The sequence below is a fragment of the Chiloscyllium plagiosum genome, unplaced genomic scaffold (assembly GCF_037043375.1).
Source record: "Chiloscyllium plagiosum isolate Xiang-an unplaced genomic scaffold, Cpla_swu_hap1 HiC_scaffold_9, whole genome shotgun sequence".
Classification (NCBI taxonomy): domain Eukaryota; kingdom Metazoa; phylum Chordata; class Chondrichthyes; order Orectolobiformes; family Hemiscylliidae; genus Chiloscyllium; species Chiloscyllium plagiosum.
The window spans coordinates 9,050,189-9,072,201 of record NW_028270147.1 but is presented as its reverse complement, the minus strand read 5'-3'; the positions used below and the strand labels follow the sequence as shown (position 1 = coordinate 9,072,201).

The 22,013-nt window shown below is 46.7% G+C and overlaps 1 protein-coding gene across 17 annotated transcripts in view; it reads left to right on the top strand.

The window, feature by feature from the left end:
* adgrl2a (adhesion G protein-coupled receptor L2a) overlaps positions 1-22,013 on the top strand; it is a 1,095,933-nt gene that overhangs the window by 1,048,897 nt on the left and 25,023 nt on the right. For all 17 annotated transcript variants that reach the window (XM_087990388.1, XM_087990387.1, XM_087990393.1 and 14 more), the window contains one exon: positions 7,000-7,128. In XM_087990388.1, coding sequence (XP_087846514.1) covers positions 7,000-7,128 — 129 coding nt within the window. The remainder of the gene's footprint in view (positions 1-6,999; positions 7,129-22,013) is intronic.

The following is a 22,013-nucleotide window of genomic DNA, read 5'->3' as shown; positions in this document are numbered from 1 at the left end:
TTTGGAACTAGGGTGAGGTGGGAGAAGGGGAAATGAGGAAATTGTTGAAGTCCACATTGATGCCTGGGGTTGAAGTGTTCTGAGGCAGAAGATAAGGCGTTCTTCCTCCAGGCGTCTGGTGGTGAGAGAGCGGCGGTGAAGGAGGCCCAGGACCTCCACGTCCTCAGCAGAGTGGGAGGGAGAGTTGAAATGTTGGGCCACAGGGCGGTGTGGTTGATTGGTGTGGGTGTCCCGGAGATGTTCCCTAAAGCGCTCTGCCAGGAGGCATCCAGTCTCCCCAATGTAGAGGAGACCGCATCGGGAGCAACGGATACAATAAATGATATTAGTGGATGTGCAGGTAAAACTTTGATGGATGTGGAAGGCTCCTTTAGGGCCTTGGATGGAAGTGAGGGAGGAGGTGTGGGCGCAGGTTTTACAATTCCTGCGGTGACAGGGGAAGGTGCCAGGATGGGAGAGTGGGTTGTAGGGGGGCGTGGACCTGACCAGGTAGTCACGGAGGGAACGGTCTTTGCGGAAGGTGGAAAGGGGTGGGGAGGGAAATATATCCCTGGTGGTGGGGTCTTTTTGGAGGTGGCGGAAATGTCGGTGGATGATTTGGTTTATGTGAAGGTTGGTAGGGTGGAAGGTGAGCACCCAGGGGCGTTCTGTCCTTGTTACGGTTGGAGGGGTGGGGTCTGAGGGCGGAGATGTGGGATGTGGACGAGATGCGTTGGAGGGCATCTTTAATCATGGGGGAAGAGAATTTGCAGTCTCTAAAGAAGGAGGCCATCTGGTGTGTTCTGTGGTGGAACTGGTCCTCCTGGGAGCAGATACGGCGGAGGCGGAGGAATTAGGAATACAGGATGGCATTTTTGCAAGAGGTAGGGTGGGAAGAGGTGTAATTCAGGTAGCTGTGGGAGTCGGTGGGTTTGTAAAAAATGTCAGTGTCAGGTCGGTCATTATTAATGGAGATGGAGAGGTCCAGGAAGGGGAGGGAGGTGTCAGAGATGGTCCAGGTAAATTTAAGGTCATGGTGGAATGTGTTGGTGAAGTTGATGAATTGCTCAACCTCCTCGCGGGAGCACGAGGTGGCGCCAATGCAGTCATCAATGTAGCGGAGGAAGAGGTGGGGAGTGGTGCCGGTGTAATTATGGAAGATCAACTGTTCTACGTAGCCAACAAAGAGACAGGCATAGCTGGGGCCCATACGTGTGCCCATGGCTACCCCTTTGGTCTGGAGGAAGTGGGAGGATTTGAAGGAGAAATTGTTAAGGGTGTGGACCTGTTCGGCCAAACGAATGAGAGTGTCGGTGGAAGGGTACTGTTGGGGACGTCGAGAGAGGAAAAAACGGAGGGCTTGGAGTTCCTTAAATTTACCACAGTTAGTCGGTCGTGTGGGAAAAGGGGTAAAAAAGGCAGGAGATTAGTAAAGAGAAAAAAAAACCCAAGGCATGCCAAGGGTCCAGACACTCGGGCATCGATGTTCAACCTTTATGTATTCATCCCTACTGCTTGGAATCTAATTTATTGGTGCTGTTTAAAATGACATTTATTAACTCTGTCAACTTTATTGGTAAGGATTAATAGGATATACATCCATTTGCAAAACTCAGTTGTCACATAGAACATAGAACAATACAGCACAGAACAGGTCCTTCGGCCCACGATGTTGTGTCGAACATTTGTCCTAGCTTAAGCACCTATCCATGTACCTATCCAATTGCCGCTTAAAGGTCACCAAAGATTCTGACTCTACCACTCCCACAGGCAGCGCATTCCATGCCCACACCACTCTCTGGGTAAAAAAACCTACCCCTGACATCCCCCCTATACCTTCCACCCTTCACCTTAAATTTATGTCCCCTTGTAACACTCTGTTGTACCCGGGGAAAAATTCTCTGACTGTCTACTCTATCTATTCCCCTGATCATTTTATAAACCTCTATCAAGTCACCCCTCATCCTTCGCCGTTCCAATGAGAAAAGGCCGAGCACTCTCAACCTATCCTCGTACGACCTATTCTCCATTCCAGGCAACATCCTGGAAAATCTGCTCTGCACCCTCTCCAAAGCTTCCACATCTTTCCTAAAATGAGGCGACCAGAACTGCACACAGTACTCCAAATGTGGCCTTACCAAGGTCCTATACAGCTGCAACATCACCTCACAACTCTTGAATTCAATCCCTCTGCTAATGAACGCTAATACACCATAGGCCTTCTTACAAGCTCTATCCACCTGAGTGGCAACTTTCAAAGATCTATGAACATAGACCCCAAGATCCCTCTGCTCCTCCACCTTACTAGGAACCCTACAGTTAACCCTGTATTCCACATTCTTATTTGTCCTTCCAAAATGGACAACCTCACACTTGACAAGGTTGAACTCCATCTGCCACTCCTCAGCCCAGCTCTGCATCATATCTAAGTCCCTTTGCAGCCGACAATAGCCCTCCTCACTATCCACAACTCCACCAATCTTCGCATCGTCTGCAAATTTACTGACCCACCCTTCGACTCCCTCTTCCAAGTCATTAATAAAAATTACAAACAGCAGAGGACCCAGAACTGATCCCTGCGGAACTCCACTTGTAACTGGGCTCCAGGCTGAATATTTACCATCTACCACCACTCTCTGACTTCGACCGGTTAGCCAGTTCTCTATCCAACTGGCCAAACTTCCCACTATCTCATGCCTCCTGACTTTCCGCATAAGCCTACCATGGGGAACCTTATCAAATGCCTTACTAAAATCCATGTACACTATATCCACTGCTCTACCCTCATCCACATGCTTGGTCACCTCCTCAAAGAATTCAATAAGACTTGTAAGGCAAGACCTACCCCTCACAAATCCGTGCTGGCTGTCCCTATTCAAGCAGTGTCTTTCCAGACACTCATAAATCCTATCTCTCAGTACCCTTTCCATTATTTTGCCTACCACCGAAGTAAGACTAACTGGCCTGTAATTCCCGGGGTTATCCCTATTCCCTTTTTTGAACAGGGACACAACATTTGCCACTCTCCAGTCCCCTGGCACCACCCCCATTGACAGTGAAGACGAAAAGATCATTGCCAACGGTTCTGCAATTTCCTCTCTTGCTTCCCACATAATCCTAGGATATATCCCATCAGGCCCAAGGGACTTGTCTATCCTCAAGTTTTTCAAAATGCCCAACACATCTTCCTTCCTAACAAGTATCTCCTCTCGCTTACCAGTCCGTTTCATACTCTCCTCTTCAACAATACCGTCCCCCTCATTTGTAAATACTAAAGAAAAGTACTCATTCAAGACCTCTCCTATCTCTTCCGACTGAAAACACAGTCTCCCACTACTGTCCTTGATCGGTCCTACCCTCATTCTCATCATTCTCATGTTTCTCATATATGCATAAAAGGCCTTGGGGTTATCCTTGATTCTACCCGCCAAAGATTTTTCATGCCCTCTCTTAGCTCTCCTAATCCCTTTCTTCAGCTCCCTCCTGGCTATCCTGTATCCCTCCAACGCTCTGTCTGAACCTTGTTTCCTCAGCCTTATGTAAGTCTCCTTCTTCCTCTTTACTAGATATTCAACCTCCCTCGTCAACCAAGGTTCCCTCACACAACCATCTCTTTCCTGCCTGACAGGTACATACATATCAAGGACATGTCATATCTGTTCCTTGAAAAAGTTCCACATTTCCACGACATCCTTCCCTGACAGCCTATGCTCCCAATTTATGCTCCTCAGATCCTGTCTTGCAGCATCGTATTTACCCTTCCCCCAATTGTAAAACCTACCCTGTTGCACGCACCTATCTCTCTCCATAACCAAGGTGACAGTCACAGAATTGTGGTCACCATCACCAAAATGCTCACCCACTAACAAGTCCATCGTTACCAAGTATCAAATCCAATATGGCCTCCCCTCTGGTCGGACAATCTACATACTGAGTTAAAAAAGCTTCCTGGACACACTGCACATACACCGCCCCGTCCAATCTACTTGATCTAAAGAGCTTCCAATCAATATTTGGGAAGTTGAAATCGCCCATGACGACTACCCTGTGGCTTCTGCACCTTTCCAAAATCTGTTTTCCAATCTGTTTCTCCACATCTCTGCTGCTATTGGGGGGGCCTATAGTAAACACCCAACAAGGTGACTACTACTTTCCTATTTCTGACTTCAGCCCATACTACCTCCAAAGGCAGATCCCTCTCGAACTGCCTTTCTACAGCCGTTATACCATTTCTAATTAGCAACGCAACCCCCCCTCCTTTTTTACCACCCCCCCCTAATCTTACTGAAACATCTGTAACCAGGAACCTCCAACAACCATTCCTGTCCCTCTTCTATCTACGTTCTAGTCACATTCCAAAGTTGGCCTGTTGCTGCCATCTTTTCCCAGAGGCCTGTGATGAATTAAGTTAAAAATCACACAACACCAGGTTAGAGTCAATAGATAATAGACAATAGACAATAGGTGCAGGAGTCGGCCATTCTGCCCTTCGAACCAGCACCATCATTCATTATGATCATGGCTGATCATCCTCAATCAGTATCCTGTTCTTGCCTTATCCCCATAACCCTTGATTCCACTATCCTTGAGAGCTCTATCCAACTCTTTCTTGAAAGTATCCAGAGACTTGGCCTCCACAGCCTCCTGGGGCAGAGCATTCCATACACCCACCACTCTCTGGGTGAAGAAGTTTCTCCTTAACTCTGTTCTAAGTGGCCTACCCCGTATTTTTAAGCTGTGTCCTCTGGTTCGGGACTCACCCATCAGCGGAAACATGCTTCCAGCCTCCAGAGTGTCCAATCCTTTAATAATCTTATACATCTCAATCAGATCCCCTCTCAGCCTTCTAAACTCAAGCGTATACAAGCCCAGTCGCTCCAATCTTTCAACGTAAGATAGTCCCGCCATTCCGGGAATTGACCTCGTGAACCTACGCTGCACTCCCTCAATAGCCAGAATGTCTTTCCTCAAATGTGGAGACCAAAACTGCACACAATATTCCAGGTGCGGTCTCACCAGGGCCCTGTACAGCTGCAAAAGATTTCAGTGTCATGCAACTGAAGCAATATATTGAACAAACCTGGATTGCTGTTGAATCTTTCTGTCACCTTCTGCTATAAATTCAGTGTGCTATGATCCTGCTCCACAGCCACCTGATGAATGAGCAGCGCTCCAAAAGCTAGTGCTTCCAGATAAACCTGTTGGACTATAACCTGGTGTTGTGTGATTTTTAGCTTTGTCCACCCCAGTCCAACATCGGTTCCTCCGCATCATGTTTTGCATTAGCCAGTGGAATCAGTCCTGGAACTTCGGATTGGGGATGGGGTGTGTGGTGTAAAAGCAGCCCGTTGTTCCCAGTGTTGTTTCATTCTCCCACTGTCCCAGGGAGTGTGGCCTTTTTAAAAATTAAATCACAGTTCTGTTTGTGACCCATGCCTAACTGTTCACAGAATAAGCACAGAATTTCCTTGCAAGGCAATTCCTATATCTTACGGTCTTTTGGCAAAGAACCTGTCACTTGCTTCAGTGAAGTGGTTAGATTGTCCACCATGAAGTGGATAGAAGATGCGTAAAGAGCATGGTTGAGAGGAGGTATTATTGGGATGTCCTAGGTCATGACAGAGAGGGCCAGAGGACTTGGGAGCAGGTGAAGGGTCCATCATTGGACACGATCTAGGTACAGTTGCATTAATGGCAGGCCACCACAGTCCTGCTCGTTCATTAGAGAGAGAGATGACAGGGTGGTGGTATGTCCTGAGGGTCACCACACCTCAGGCAAGGAGCAAGGTGGGACCTTCATGATTACCTCAGCCTCAGTTTACAGTCATAACTCCACTTTGATGTCTGCATCCCCCTCTGCCCCACCACAAACCCTGACTTGTTTGACTCGCAAAAGCCCTTTCTCAGATACGCTGTTTATGCAGCGTCTTCCAATTTCACAATCTCTCCCGTCTGGAAGGACAAGGACAGCAGATACATGGGAACAGCCCCACCAGTCAGCTCCCCTCTTAGACATACACCATCTGACTTTGAGCAGTATCATTGTTCCTTCACTGGGTCAAAATCCTGGAGCTCCCTCCCTTAACAGCATTGTGGGTGTCCCTACGCCACATGGGCTGTAGCGGTTCAAGAAGGCAGCTCAAGGGGCAACTAGGGACGGGCAATAAACGCTGGACCCAGTCAGTGACACTCACAGTTCATAAGCAAGTAGAAGAATGAACTAATCTAATGATATGTCGATGCAGAGTTGATGGGGAGAAACAGTCCCCATTGGAAGAAGCTGTGAGAATCAAAGGACACTGATTTAAAGCGATTAGCAAAAGAATCAAAGGTGATATGACAGGAAAAAAAAATCCTTTTTCTCTAAATGATGACCTGGAATGTGCTTACTGAATGTGTGGTGGAGATGCATCCAATTGTGACTTTCTAAACAAGATGGTGTAATTATCTGAAAAGAGGAGAAAATTCAAGCTTATGGAGAAAGCAAAGAAACATAGAAAATAGGGACAGGAGTAGGCCATTCGGCCCTTCAGGCCTGCTCCATCATTCAATATGGTCATGACTGAACCTCCATCTCAGTACCCTGTTCAAACCATGATCTTTGATCCCTTTAGCCCCAAGAACTCCCTTCTCAGAAAAAAAGGAGGGGGGGTGCATTCCTGACTGCTTACTATTGCAGAGCACAGGCATGGTAAGAGTGGACCAACTGGCCTCCTTCTATCACTTAACCGTTCCCTGTTCCTCGTGAGAGAGCAACGCACCACAGTGGCTGGAGTGGACTGCCATCAGCTTGTAATTTTGCTGCTATGAACTTTGACACACTTCCTCCAAATGACCCAACGTACCCGTGCAATGTTAAAAGTGAATCCATGACTCTGCTTGGTTCTTTTAATCTCCCCGACCAGAAATGTCACGCTTGAATCTGTCTCGATGCCTCAGGAGAGAACTCCACGAGGTCTTGGTAAGTTAATGTTCTACCTTGGTGTATAAACGTAACTAACGCCATTTCTACTCTGGCAGGTCCGTAAAGAATACAGCAAGTGTTTCCGTCATTCACAGTGCTGCAGCGGGTTAACTGGTGACAGCTCCCATAGCTCTGCCAAGGCCTCGACGAGTAGGACCAGCGCTCGGTACTCCTCTGGCAGCCAGGTACCTCGAGGCACAATTACGGTGCGGAGGAGGAATTCTCCTCTCGGCAGAGGAGGATCGGGGGAAATTTAACGGAGGTGTACAAAATCACGAGGATTAGTTCCTTCCCCCTTTCCATGGGAATGTGGGCTTCACCAGCATTTGGTGCTTGTCCATTTCTGGACCAGCCATTTCAGAAGGGAATTAAGAGTCGCATTGCTGAGTTTCCAGAGTCATGTGTAGGCCAGGCCAGTTAAAGATGGCAGATTTCCAAATCCTTAGCATTAGGTTTGTTGTCATGTGTACTCAAGTACATGGGAGGGGAGGCTGATAGCCCAGTGGTATTATTACCAGGCTGTTAACCCAGAGACTCCTAGGACGTGGATTAGAATCATGTTTGAATTCAATAAAAATTTGGAATTCGGAGTCTACTGATCACCATGAATCCATTGCTGTTTGTTGGGAAAAACCCATCTGGTTCACTCATGTCCTTTAGGGAAAGAAACGGCCATCCTTACCTGGCCTGGCCTACATGTGACTCCAGACCCACAGCAATGTGGTTGAAACCTAACTGCCCTCTGGTCAATTAGGGATGGGCAATAAATGCTGCCTAGCCAATAGTGCCCTCATTTTCTGAAAGAAAATAAAAGTACAGGAGTACAGTGAGAAGTTTACAAATGTCGGCCAATGTGGTGTCACATCAGGGACAAAGTCCCCAGGTACAAATCCTAGATACAAAATAGAGCAATAAAGAAAAATAAGCTACATTACCTTATAATTATTTATAGTGTAAGTTAGAAGTTAGTAAGTTAGGGGCGGCATGGTGGCTCACAGCACCAGGGACCCAGGTTCGATTCCTGTCACAGGCGACTGTTTGGAGTTTGCACATTCTCCCAGTGTCTGCGTGGGTTTCCTCTGGGTGCTCTGGTTTCCTCCCACAGTCCAAAGATGTGCAGGTTAGGTGAATTGACCATACTAAATTGCCCATAGTGTGAGGTGCATTAGTCAGATGGAAATGGTTCTGGGTGGGTTACTCTTCGGAGGGTCGGTGTGGACTTGTTGGGCCAAAAGACCTGTTTCCGCACTGTAGGGAATCTAGTCTAATCTAAAAAAGTAAAAAATAAAGTTAAAAAGAGAAATGTTACTGTTTTTCTACAAAGTGCCTGGAGTAGATCAGTGCAGGGAGCTTCCACGTGATGTGACCAGTCGCACAAACCACTGAGCATCTGGGCCAGTCCCCAGACCAACAACCGTCGCTGGTCCACTCCGGGCACACTGGCTCTCTGAACCAAATGGTCCTTATGGCCATTGCTTTATGGTTATCACCAAAGATTTCTGGACTGAAATCTGATTTCCTCGTTTGCCTTGGTGGGATTTCAACCCAAGTCACTGTATTACCAGTCCAATGACAGTGCCTCTGTAACACCACTTTCCATCGGGTAGTACCCTCTGAATAGTGAGAGAGTCCACGGCTGGAGGGTGCAGGTTTATGAGGAACTATTCAGGGCGAGCGAGGTGAGGGAAATCTTTCACTCGGCGTGCTGCACCAAATAGGAATTCCCTGCCTGAAAGTGTGGGGTGGCTGTTTCAAGAGTAACGTTTGACCTAGTTGCCCGGGGTGATTGAGGCATGGGCAGCAAATGCCAGAGGGCTCAAACTACGTGAATAAGCAAACAGATCATAATGTGAATATACCTTCAAAAGGGTAAACTTTTGCAGAGCTCGGGTGATGGGGGGAAGGGGGGGGTGGTCAGGTCAAGTAGCAGGCGAATCGCGAAACACGTTGGTTCGTACTTCCAGAGGGCTGACAGAGACACAATAGGCCAAAGGGCCTTCTGTCACCCGCAGTTCCATTTGGCGGGAGGCACTACACCAATTAAATAACCTCCTCTTGATTTTGTCACACCTACATCAGCAGAAATACTGGGACAAGATAGTTATGATGTAAATGCATGCTGGAACAGATTCAAGGGGCTGAATAGCCTTCACTTATGCCCCTCATCATATTACACTTGGTAAAAGCTTGATGATCCTTCAGTGTCACCACCCTTGATGTCCCATTGCATGTGTAACTGTTGATTGACTTGCCTGACTCTGCCAAAGCTTCCATGCAGCTTGTTTTGTGAATAGCTTATTCTGAAATACCTTGCTGATTTTGTAAGGTAACACATTCCCAGGGTTCATTCAGAAGAGGATTGATCTGATGCGCTGTTGGTTTCTGATGGATTTCAGTGAGTTCCTCCACCTACACACTACCACCAACGCTCCTTACTGCCCCCCATGGCTCAACAGTCTGTTACAGATGGAAGCTGAGTCAGAGCTGAGGGGGTCCTGGGTTCAATCACTGCCAACACTCGTTTCCATGTCGACCCTGACTTAAGGTGGCTTCTGTCAGTCTTGATGAGGCAGAGAACCAGCCACATACACTCTCTCTCTCAGTCTCTCTCTCCCTCTCTCTCTCTCTCAGTCTCTCTCTTACTCTCTCTCTGTCACGTGGGCTGGGCTGCAAGGTGCGGGGAGACTGAAGATAGGGCAGATTTGTGTCCCTCGTCATGCCTCTTATGGTCGATCAGCCCCAATAGCTGCATATTTGTCCTCTTTCGCAAGGAGTGGGGCAGGGGTGGGAGTGGCAACTTGGCAACTTGTCCAAGGGAATGGAAGGCAGGCCAACGTTGGTGGACTGCAACTCCAGGTGAGGGTGACCAGCTATCCTTTGGGGTTGGAAATTGGGCAGAAGAGATTTGGGGATGAATGGAAGATGTAACAGTAAGGAATATGCATGTGTTGAGTGAAGCGTCTGTCAAAAAAAAAGTATTCTGCCTTCTTTACTGACTTCCTGATTTTACAACACGAAAGTAGACCCTGTCCTATTGAGATTTCCCTGGAAATGTCCCTGTCTATTGTTTTGGGGTTTACTGGATTCTGAGGATTGGCTTTGGCATGTAGGGCTAATCGAGGGGTGATCAACATTGGAGCGCCTAACTGCTGGCTTCGGGGAGGCTGGTCATCCAGCAGAGGAGAGCTGTGAGTTTCACCATTTATATTCTCAAACCCACTGTCCCCCCCCCCGAGCCCAATCTTACAGGCAATCATCTTCACCATCCTCCCCCACCTCCCCATCTCCCCGAACCCCCGATGTCGGTTTGACCACCCGTTGGTTCTGAGAAGGACTTGCTGAAATGGCATTCAGAGACGGATGGCTAAATTAATCCCAGAGATGAAAAGTTTGTCTTTGGAGAAGAGATTGAGAAGGTTAGGTCTTTAATCACCAGAGTTTCGAAGAATTCGAGGAGATCGAGTGGAGGTCTATAAGATGCGAAAGGGGATTGACAATGTAGAGATGGAGCAGATGTTCCCTCACGTGGGTCAATCTGGAATGAAAGGGCGATAGATTTAGGAGAAGGGGCAGCAGATTTAAAACAAAATGTGAGGAAACTCCATCTCTGAAAGGGTCCTGTGAATCTCTGGAATTCATTCCCCCAAGACTGTAGAGGATACTAAGACATTGAGTCAACTTGAGGAGGAGATAGAGAGATTTTTTAAGTAGTTATGGGTCGGAGGGTCTTGGGAACAGGCGACAAGGTGGAGTTGAGGCCAAGGTGAGATCAAAGTTGAGAGAGGTGCTGGAAAAGCACAATAAGTCAAGCAGCATCCGAGGAGCAGCAGAGTCAACGTTTTGGGCATAAGCCCTTCATCAGGAATTCCCATCATCAGGAATTTCCTGAATTCTTTGGAATTCCTGATGAAGAGCTTATGCCCGAGACGTTGACTCTCCTGCTCCTCGGATGCTGCCTGACCTGCAGTGCTTTTCCAGCCCCACACTCTTGACTCTGATCTCCAGCATCTGCAGCCCTCTCCTTCTCCACGGTGAGATCAGCCAAGATCGTATTGGATGGTGGAACAGGCTCAGAGGGGCTGAATGGCCTCATGTTCATATGGAATTCGGAACCCAGATTGGGACAGGATATAAGGAAGCAGGCTGAAGGCTCAGTTTGAGGCTGAGATGGCACAGGTGAACAGGATGTCATTTTCAAGGACCATGTCCTGTAACCAGCTCTGAATCAAAAGAAAAGCCAAAAGTGACAAGTATCTCCCAAAACCCAGCGGAGAAACCTCGAGGCTGTCGCTTCCAGCGGGGGAGTGCAGCCTGCGTGCTGTAATCTTGATGTGACTTGAACCGACAGGTCCTAGCTGCCCTCAATGGTGTTGAATCTGTGGAATTGTTTTGAAACAAAAACGCAAGTTGCTGGAAAAGCTCAGCAGGCCTGGCAGTATCTGTGCAGAGAAATCAAAGTTACCATTTTGGGACCGGTGACCCATCCTCAGAACTGATGGTAGCTAAGAAAATGTTAGTTTCTATGCAGACGTTAGGGTGGTGGTGGGTGGGTGTTGGATGGGGAGAGTGGAAGGAGTAAACGATAGGGTGGACATAGAGCCCAAAGCGAGAGCCCACAGTGGACAGACAAAGGAGTGGGTAACGATCTGGTTGGGAGGGTGGATGGCTGTTAGTGGGAGCTGTTGGTGGCTAATAATAGGTAGTGTGTAGTGGCAGGCTCTGTGATAACAAGACCTGGTGTGCATGGTGGGGTGCTGGGACATGGGAGAGTTCAGGCCCTAACATTTCTGAACTCGATATTGAGTCCAGAGGGACGCAGGGTCCCCAAGTGGAAAATTAGGTGTTTTGAAGGTCAGTTGGAGAGGAAGTAGGAAACAGTTTTTCTATTTTTAAGGGTCCTGCCTGAAATTTATCCCTCAACCAACACCACTAAAACAAATGATCTCCACAGTACGGTGGCTCAGTGGTTAGCACTGCTGCCTCATGGCGCTAGGGACCCGGGTTAGATTTTAGCCACGGGCGACTGTCTATGTGGACTTTGCATATTCTCCCCGTGTCTGTGTGGGTTTCCTCCGGGTGCTCCGGTTTCCTCCCACAGTCCAAAGATGTGCAGGTTAGGTGCACTAGCCATGCTAAATTGCCCATAGTGTTCAGGGATGTATAGGTTAGATGCATTTGTCAGGAGCAAATAGAGGATAATAGAGTAGGGGAATGGATCTGGGTGGGTTACTCTTCAGAGGGCTGGTGTAGACCTTTTGGGCCGAACGGCCTGTTTCCACACTGCAGAGATTCTGTGACTTTGTGATCACTGCAGCTGGCTTCTTCTGTATCAGGTGTGTGTGTGTGTGTGTGTGTGTGTGTGTGTGTGTGTGTGTGTGTGTGTGTGTGTGTGTGTGTGTGTGTGTGTGTGTGTGTGTGTGTGTGTGTGTGTGTGTGTGTGTGTGTGTGTGTGTGTGTGTGTGTGTGTGTGTGTACATAGTTTCCCCGACGAAAATAAAAACAAAGTACTGTGGGGCCTGCAGATGTGAAGTAAACGCAGAAAGTGCTGGAGACAGTTCAGCGTCTGTGGAGAGAGGAACAGGCTTCACTTTGGGAGTCCAGTGTAACTTTTCATCAGAACCAAAGAGGGCTGGAAAAGTATGGGTTTTGTACAGGAGATGGGAGGTAGAGCAAGTGAAACAGATGGGAAATGTGTCCCAGAGCAAGAGGCAAATTCGGGCAATAGAGAACTGATAAAGATAGGAGTAGTTTTAATGGTAGATACAAACAACACCTCCCATTAGCACTCCCTTTGTCCCTTGCTATGGAATATCTGTCCTGTTTGTTCCCCATTCTCCTCCACTTTCCTTATTTACAGCATTAAAAACCATAGTTTTATCGGCCCCTTTCAGTTCCAAAGAACAGTCATGCCAGACTCAAAATGTTAACTTCTGTCTGTCTCTACAGATGCTGTCAGACCCACTGAGATTCTCCAGCACTTTCTGTGTTTATTAACTTTCCCCATCCTCGGACATCATTTTGTAACATTCATGCAGAATCAATCATTTATTTTACTCGTTAAAAAGGAATTGCATTTCACGCCTGCTGCCTCTGTACCTTAACACTTAGTATTCATTCATTTATTCAGAAATGAATTGCCTAACCACAAACAATTCTTAGTGAGGTGGTTCAGTGGGAAAGATTTTTAAAAATTGTTTGAAGTGGGCATCACTGGCTGTGGAAGCATTTTTTCCCCATCTCTAATTGCCCAGAAGGGCCATAAAGACCTACATTACTATGGGTCTGGAGCCACATATAGGCCAGACCAGGTAAGGAAGGCAGTTTCCTTCCTGTAAGGGATATTCGAGAACCAGATGGGGTTTTCTCCCTTGACAATCAACAATGGTTTCATAGTCATTATTAGACATTTAATACAAGATTTGTTTTTTATTGAACTCAAATTACACCACCTGCTGTGGCAGGTTTCAAACCCAGGTCCCCAGAACGTTACTTGAATCTCTGGATTAATAATCCAGAGATAATATCACTGGTGGTGTGTGCCAGCTCCGTGCCCCAGCCTAGTTAAGCCAAAATCCGAGGTGCGCTATTCCATAGCAACACTGGAGGAGGAGGCTGTTCAGCCCCTTGAACCTGTTCTGCCATTCTGTTAGGTTGGGGCTTATTGTATCCAGTTTAGCTCAGCATCTAAAGCCTCTCAGTCCCATTTTTTGAGATTTTCAGTTGATCCCCAGCAATATGTTTTAGGAGGAAGAGTTGCAAATTGGCTCTACCTTTGTGTGGTTAGTTCTTGCCAGGACCATTGACTGTAGTTTTAATGTGATGCTCCTATCTTCTGAACTCCTCCTTGCCAAGGGACAGTTACAAGTCACCCTATTAACTCCTGTAGGATCACCCCTTCTCCTGTCATTTGAGGGGAAATAATCTAAGCATTGCGAAAAACAAATTCTTCAAGGCATCTGTTCACTGGTGCATTCTCAGTGGTAAATCCCGTGCCCATTTTGAGTGCATTTGCCAATGAATTGGGTGCCAATCAGTCCACTGAGCTGGTCTCACTCTTCAACTCATAGATTCTCACGGAGGTCAGAGTGGAATGAGATCGAAGGATACAAATGAATCAAGATTATGTCTGAACATATAAATCAGGCATGGGTTTAGATTACTCTCACACCCCTCCCCCACCCTGAGCCTGCAGTCCTCGTCAATGAGGTCATGATAGATCTGATTACACCATGTTCCTGCTTACCCCCCCACCGCTAGCCATGAGAACCTTGCATCTCCTTGCTACCCACGCTGCCTTTAAACTATTCAAGTATTCTGCTTTTGAGGAAGAGAGTTCCAAATATCTGTGACCCTCCTTTCCAACATTGTCAGGAGTCTTTGGAAACGGATTGGTTCCCAGAGATTAAGCACTGAAAGCCTCATTGCGAACCTTTGTTTTGCTGAGTGATGTCAATGACTGTAGTGGTGAAGACGTGTTCCACATGGAGTACAAATTGTCGTTTCCCCCTTTGAAATTTGGCGTTCTTGCAATTTTGTACTGATGAGTCCTAAGATGAAAAACCTTCACACTGCGTCTCTTATCAGCAGTGCAATTATTTGAAGATAGAGCCTGTCCTCGTAATTTTCCTTCATACCATTCGGGGAGTCTAACCTGTCACCCTCAGAGGAGAGTCAATCCTTCCAAATGTACGTGTGCTCATTTCTCGGGGATGGGGCAGCAGACCTTAGCAATGCAAATGCAGAGTTGGTGGAGTTGCTGAGAGAACATAGAAAAGTACAGCACAGAACAGGCCCTTCGGCCCACGATGTTGTGCGATCGTATGCTTAGATCTTGAGCATTGCTGAGTGTAACAAATGCTTTCTCTGGACTCCAGGCTGACAGAAGCTATTAAAGGCAAATTTAGATTTGCTGTAATACCCTTGGTCTACCCAGAATTGCTTTGAGATGTGCATTGTTCTTGAGTTGACAAAGGAGCCATTTTTGGTCCCAGCAAGTTCTACAACTGGAATCAGAGAGGATCAGCCCACTAACTCATCTTTAGGGGATAGGCTTTAGATCAGCATGGTGCTGGAAAAGAACAGCAGGTCAGGCAGCATCTGAGGAATTCCTGATGAAGGGCTTTTGCCCGAAACACCGATTTTCCTGCTCCTCAGATGCTGTTGTGCTTTTCCAGCACCACTCTCATCTAATCTCGGGTTTCCGGCATCTGCAGTCCTCACCTTTGCCCCCCATCTTTAGGGGATGCTGATTGAAGGAGGAATGTTGGCCCAGATTTGACAGAACAGTGCCATGGATTCTTTCACAAGCACCTGTGAACCATCAGAAGAGCTGAGACTGGAGCTTTTCCCTGGGAATGATCCCAGTAATGAAAGGCTTAACATGTGAGGAATATTTGACGACTCTGGGATGCGACTCAATGGAGTTGAGAAGGATGAAGGGGGATCTGATTGGAACCCAGAGAATACTGATCAGCCTGGACAGAGTTGACATTAGGAAAATGTTTCCATTGGCAGGAGAGACGAGGACCCGAGAGTAAAGGAGAACCCTTTTAGAATGGAGATGAGGAGAAACGTCTTTAGCCAGAGAGTGGTGAATCTGTGCAATTCATTGCCATGGAAGGCTGTGGAGGTCAGGTTATTGAGTATATTTAAAGCAGAGATAGATAAGTTCCTGATTGCCAAGGGGATCAAAGTTTATGGGGAGAAAGTGGGAAAATGGGGTTGAAGAAACGATCAGCCATGATTGAGTGGCAGAGCAGACTCGATGGGCACGTGACCTGCCCTTATGTCTCAGTCTTAACACTCTTTCTGACAGTGTGGCACTCCCTCAGCAGCGACACTGGGCCTGCCAGGTTTGATTATGTGCTCAAGTCCCCAAATAGGATTTAAACTCATGGCCTTCTGTTTCTGAAAACATAAGTGACACCAAATGAGCAAATCTGTGACAGCTCTGTTCTTTCACCATGAGTGATAGAGCTATAAAGTGGCAGATTTCAAAAGGGATTCCATTCGGTGCTAGTGTCCAGCATACATATCCTTATCTGGTACAACACCATTAATGCTGGCTACTTTATCCCTACCTATTGATTTCTCTCAGCAATCTTCAACTGTTCTTTCGTACATCTGTTCTCTGCTGTTCCATCTTGCCGATTCCAAACTCTACATCACATTGTTTATAGTAGTTTTCATTTCCGGCTCACAATGCTAGCCTGTGCCTTTACTGGTCCTCCATCTTAATCTCCAACCATGAACAACCTTTCAGTGCCACAGTGACTTGGCTGGTTGGCCTGGAGGCAGACAGGGGATCAGTGGTGTGGCGTTAATGTCACTGAGCAATCCCAGTCCAATCTCTGCTGACATGAGTTCAAGTCCCCTCAGAGCAGGTGGTGAAATTTATATTAAATTAATTAAAGCTGGTTTAATGTTGTTTGTCTTAAAAACCCATCTGGCTCACTAATGTGCTTTGGGGAAGGAAATCTGCCATCCTTGCCTGGTCTAGCCTACACATGACTCCAGACCCACACCAATGGGGTTAAACGTAAGGAGCAGCTGAAGGCCACTCAGCTCCTTGAGCCTGCTGCACCTTTCAAAAAGGTTGTGGCTGATTTGATGCTCTTCAGATCTGCTTTCAGACCCCCTCCCTGTTAGCCCTGATTTCCCCCATTGATCATGAATCTATTTCAGTCTTAAATGTACACAAGGACTTGAATCCTGATGTGGTGGAATTTGAATTCAATAAAAATCTGGAATGAAGAGTCTAATAATAGCCATGATTCAATTGTCAGGAAAAATCCATTTGGTTCTCTAATGTCTCTTAGTGAAGTAAGTTGCCATCTTTATTTGGGATTGGCAATAAATATATTCTCATGAAAATAAAAAAGGAGTTCCAAAGACTCACAACCCTCTGAGAGAAGAAGGTCCTCTGTATTTCAGTCTTAATTTGGCGCCCCTTCATTTTGAGATTATGCCCTTTTCTCCTAGACTCGCCCATGAGGGAAAACATCCTCTCAGTATTGACCCTGTCAAGCCCCTGAGGAATCCTCTATGTTTCAATGAGGTCACCTCTCATTGTTCTAAACTCCAGTGAGTAGAGTCCCAACCTGTTTAACTTTTTACTCATAAGACAGTCCATTCATACCAGGCAAGAAACCCAAAGAACTGCAGATGCTGGAATCCAGAAATAAAAGCAGAAATTGCTGGAGAAACTCAGCAGGTCTGGCAACATCTGTGGAGAGAAAGCAGAGTTAACATTGCAAGTCCAGTGACTCCATGCCAGGGATCAGCCTACTGAATCTTGCCTGAACTGCCTCCAATGAAATGATTTCTTTACTAAAATAAGGGGACCAAAACTGCGCACAATACTCTAGGTGTGGTCTCACTAGCTCCTTGTACAGGTGCAGTTAGACAACTCCCTTCTGTCAACTACCCTCTGAGCAATTGGAGATAGTCTGTCCGTGCTGATCCAGCCTGTGATGCCACATCCGATGAGTAAATTGGGGTGGCATGATGGCTCAGTGGTTAGGGCAGCACGGTGGCACAGTGGTTAGCACTGCTGCCTCACAGCGCCAGGGACCTGGGTTCAATTTCCGCCTCGGGCGACTGCCTGTGTGGAGTTTGCACGTTCTCCCCGTGTCTGCATGGGTTTCCTCCGGGTGCTCCAGTTTCCTTCCACAGTCCAAAGATGTGCAGGTTAGGTGAATTGGCCATGCTAAATTGCCCATAGTGTAGGTTATTAGTCAGGGGTAAATGGAGGGGAATGGATGTGGGTGAGTTACTCTTTAGAGAGTTGGTGTGGACTCTTTGGGCCAAAGGGCCTGCTTCCACACTGTAGGGATTCTAATTCTAATTCAATTCTAAATCAAAAAAGTCTATATGCTGTTGCTGTTGCAGGAAAGGTTCAGATGAAAAGGCTCCATCAGCCCACTTGATGTTATCCCTTTCAAAATGTGCATTATTGTGATTGCTCTTCAGGGACATTAATGGTAACTGGAGGGTGTGCTGACAAACTTTGAAAGGTAGTTGAAATCGTGTATGGTTCCTCATCGACCAATGATCGTCACCATTACAGCCATCAGTACTTTTCTTCAGTATTTACAAATGAGAGGAACCGTATTGTTGAAGAGGAGAGTGTGAAACGGACTAGTAAGCTAGAGGAGACACATGTTAGGAAGGAAGATGTGTTGGACATTTTGAACAACTTGAGGATAGACAAGTCCCCCGGGCCTGATGGGATATATCCTAGGATTATGTGGGAAGCAAGAGAGGAAATTGCAGTACCGTTGGCAATGATCTTTTCATCTTCACTGTCAACGGGGGTGGTACCAGGGGACTGGAGAGTGGCGAATGTTGTGCCCTGTTCAAAAAAGGGAATAGGGATAACCCCGGGAATTACAGGCCAGTTAGTCTTACTTCAGTGGTAGGTAAGGTAATGGAAAGGGTACTGAGGGATAGGATTTATGAGTATCTGGAAAGGCACTGCTTGATTAGGGACAGCCAGCACGGATTTGTGAAGGGTAGGTCTTGCCTTACAAGTCTTATTGAATTCTTTGAGGAGGTGACCAAGCATGTGGATGAGGGTAGAGCAGTGGATGTAGTATACATGGATTTTAGTAAGGCATTTGATAAGGTTCCCCATGGTAGGCTTATGCGGAAAGTCAGAAGGCATGGGATAGAGGGAAGTTTGGCCAATTGGATAGAAAACTGGCTAACCGGTCGAAGTCAGAGAGTGGTGGTAGATGATAAATATTCAGCCTGGAGCCCAGTTACAAGTGGAGTTCCGCAGGGATCAGTTCTGGGTTGTCTGCTGTTCATAATTTTTATTAATGACTTGGATGAGGGAGTCGAAGGGTGGGTCAGTAAATTTGCAGATGATACGAAGATTGGTGGAGTTGTGGATAGTGAGGAGGGCTGTTGTCGGCTGCAAAGGGACTTGGATATGATGCAGAGCTGGGCTGAGGAGTGGCAGATGGAGTTCAACCCTGCCAAGTGTGAGGTTGTCCATTTTGGAAGGACAAATAAGAATGCGGAATACAGGGTTAACGGTTGGGTTCTTAGTGAGGTGGAGGAACAGAGGGATCTTGGGGTCTATGTTCATAGGTCTTTGAAAGTTGCCACTCAGGTGGATAGAGCTTGTAAGAAGGCCTATGGTGTATTAGCGTTCATTAGCAGAGGGTTCATTAGCGTTCATTAGCAGAATTCAAGAGTCGTGAAGTGATGTTGCAACTGTACAGAACTTTGGTTAGGCCATATTTGGAGTACTGTGTGCAGTTCTGGTCGCCTCACTTTAGGAAAGATGTGGAAGCTTTGGAGAGGGTGCAGAGAAGATTTACCAGGATGTTGCCTGGAATGGAGAATAGGTCGTACGAGGATAGGTTGAGAGTGCTAGGCCTTTTCTCATTGGAACGGTGAAGGATGAGGGGTGACTTGATAGAGGTTTATAAGATAATCAGAGGAATAGATAGAGTAGACAGTCAGAAACTTTTTCCCCGGGTACAACAGAGTGTTACAAGGGGACATAAATTTAAGGTGAAGGGTGGAAGGTATAGGGGAGATGTCAGGGGTAGGTTCTTTACCCAGAGAGTGGTGTGGGCATGGAATGCGCTGCCTATGGGAGTGGTAGAATCAGAATCTTTGGTGACCTTTAAGCGGCAATTGGATAGGTACATGGATGGGTGCTTAAGCTAGGACAAATGTTCGGCACAACATCGTGGGCCGAAGGGCCTGTTCTGTGCTGTATTGTTCTATGTTCTATCTATGTTCTATCTATCAGCATCAGGCAGCATTACAAAGTTTGCCACTAGACTTTCAATGCTGTTTGCCAGGCACTCCACTGTCAAATATTCTTGACATGCTTTGGAAATAAAATGTGGCTTCTGGTAGGTGGGTTATGCCTTTAACCTGACTCTGTGCCCAATCCCTGTGAGAATCAAATGGTTGAAAAATGCAACCAGCTCAAGACACCATGGATCTCCTTTTGTGTTCATGGGTTTGTACTGATGTGCATGAGGAGACCTCAGTGGTGGACTGTTTGCAGCAGGGCCCAGTGGAGACACAATGGGCTAAGTGCCCTCTCTTCCATGCTGCACCATTCACATCTGGTTTTAGACTGAGAGAGGGAGTGTCCCAATCTCCAGAATCTTCGATTTCTCTCTGACACTGACTCGATCGCAGGAGCAGTAAGGGAGTATCACTGAACCACTTTGGGAACTTGGCCCTGGTGATTTTTGATTGGGGCATTCACCTTATATTAGAGAGTGAGGTGCTGGAAAAGCACAGCAGGTCACAGCAGATTCTCCTGCTCCTTGGATGCTGCTTGACCCGCTGTGCTTTTCCAGCACCACACTCTCAACTGTGACCTCCAGCATCTGCAGTCCTCACTTTCTCCACATTCACCTTATGGTTAGTTTTGGCCTGCATTTGGGGACATCGTAGGGATCAGCAGACCCAAAGTGCAGTGGGCTAACCTCGTCCTGGGGGAACCTTCTTTCTCTCAGAAACATACTTTGTTCATAAAACATATCTCTTCGTATATTCATAGTTACAAATGCAATTCAAATCAGGACTGTAGTCTATCAAGGAAACAAAAACACTGGACTTTGACTCTGTCAACAGACTAATGACTATATTTACATGCATTTGAGGCACTAGGAGGGTCCGATAACTGGATAGACCCCCTTTTAACTTCAGCAGGAATCCCTCAGACGGTGGTCTTTCCCCACTGTGCATTGGCAGCAGCTGCCCCAAACTTCAGTGCATCCCTCAGCACGTAGTCCTGGACCTTGGAATGTGCCAGACTGCCAACATTCAGTCCTGGTCAGCTCCTTGTTCTGGAAAAACAACAGATTTCAGGCAGACCAAAGAGCGTCTTTCACCAAGTTGATGTTCCTCCAGACGATATGTCCTTCCAGTCTCATCCCCTATCTCTACCCCCCCCAACCCTCTCTCTCTTTCTCTTTGTCCCCCCCCCCCGACCCGCTGCTTCAGTGATCCTGACTACATTGTGTTTCCTACATGACAACAGCAATTATAGTTCTCAAAGTACTTCACTGGCTATAGAACATGTTGGAACATCCTGAGGTTATATATAAATGAAATTCTTTTTTTTCAGAAAACATTGTCACTACATACAGGTGATTGGTTTAATCTTTCTACCTGAACTGTTTGAGCTTTCAGTAGAATGGACAGCTAACTTAGAGATGAATCTTGTTCTGATATTGTCCATGTCTGTGAATGAATATCATGCACCCATCATTGACTCATGGTTGGGGCAATTTGTTGCTTTACTTCTGTCCTGACCAATCCAGCTGTGACACATGGCACAGAAAGAGACACTACCATAAGACTAGACCCCCTTCTCTCTCTCTCACCAAGCAAGCCATGCATTTTTTTCGACAGATGCACCTTTATGGTGGTTTCCAAACTAGATGTTCACTGGCTTGTCTCACTGATAATAGCACTTTGTGTGAATGGCATCTTTTGTGAAGAAACATATCCCAATTTCTTTCACAGAGAAACACACTCTGTAAATAAATGGGCTCCCACTTAAGATGGAGATGAAGAGGAGTCTCTCTTGTGTTGGTTCATGTTTGCGATTTCCTTCCCCAGGCAACACTGGAGGTTGGGTCATTGAGTGAGACAGACTTTTGATGAATTAAGGCTATGAAGGGGAAGGCTGGAAAGGGAACTCAAGGCCAGATCAGTCATGTGACCTTATTGAATGGTGCAACAAGCTCCTATCAATCCCTTTTAAGTTTCATTTGTTAAAATAGACTTTTTTCACCAAAAACCTCTGAAACCATTTTACGAAACAGTGGAAATAGGAGCTGGAGTAGGCCATTCGGCCCTTCGAGCCTGCACCACTATTCAATATGATCATGGCTGATCATCTAACTCAGTCCCCTGTTCCCTGTTTTTATCCATACCAATGGATCCCTTTAGCCTGAAGAACTTCATCCACCCTCTTCTCCATTCAATGTTTGACCTCAACCACTTCCTGCTGAATGAACTCAACAGGCTCACCACTCTCTGGGTGAAGAAATTTCTCCTCATCTCAGTCCTAAATGGACCTCCC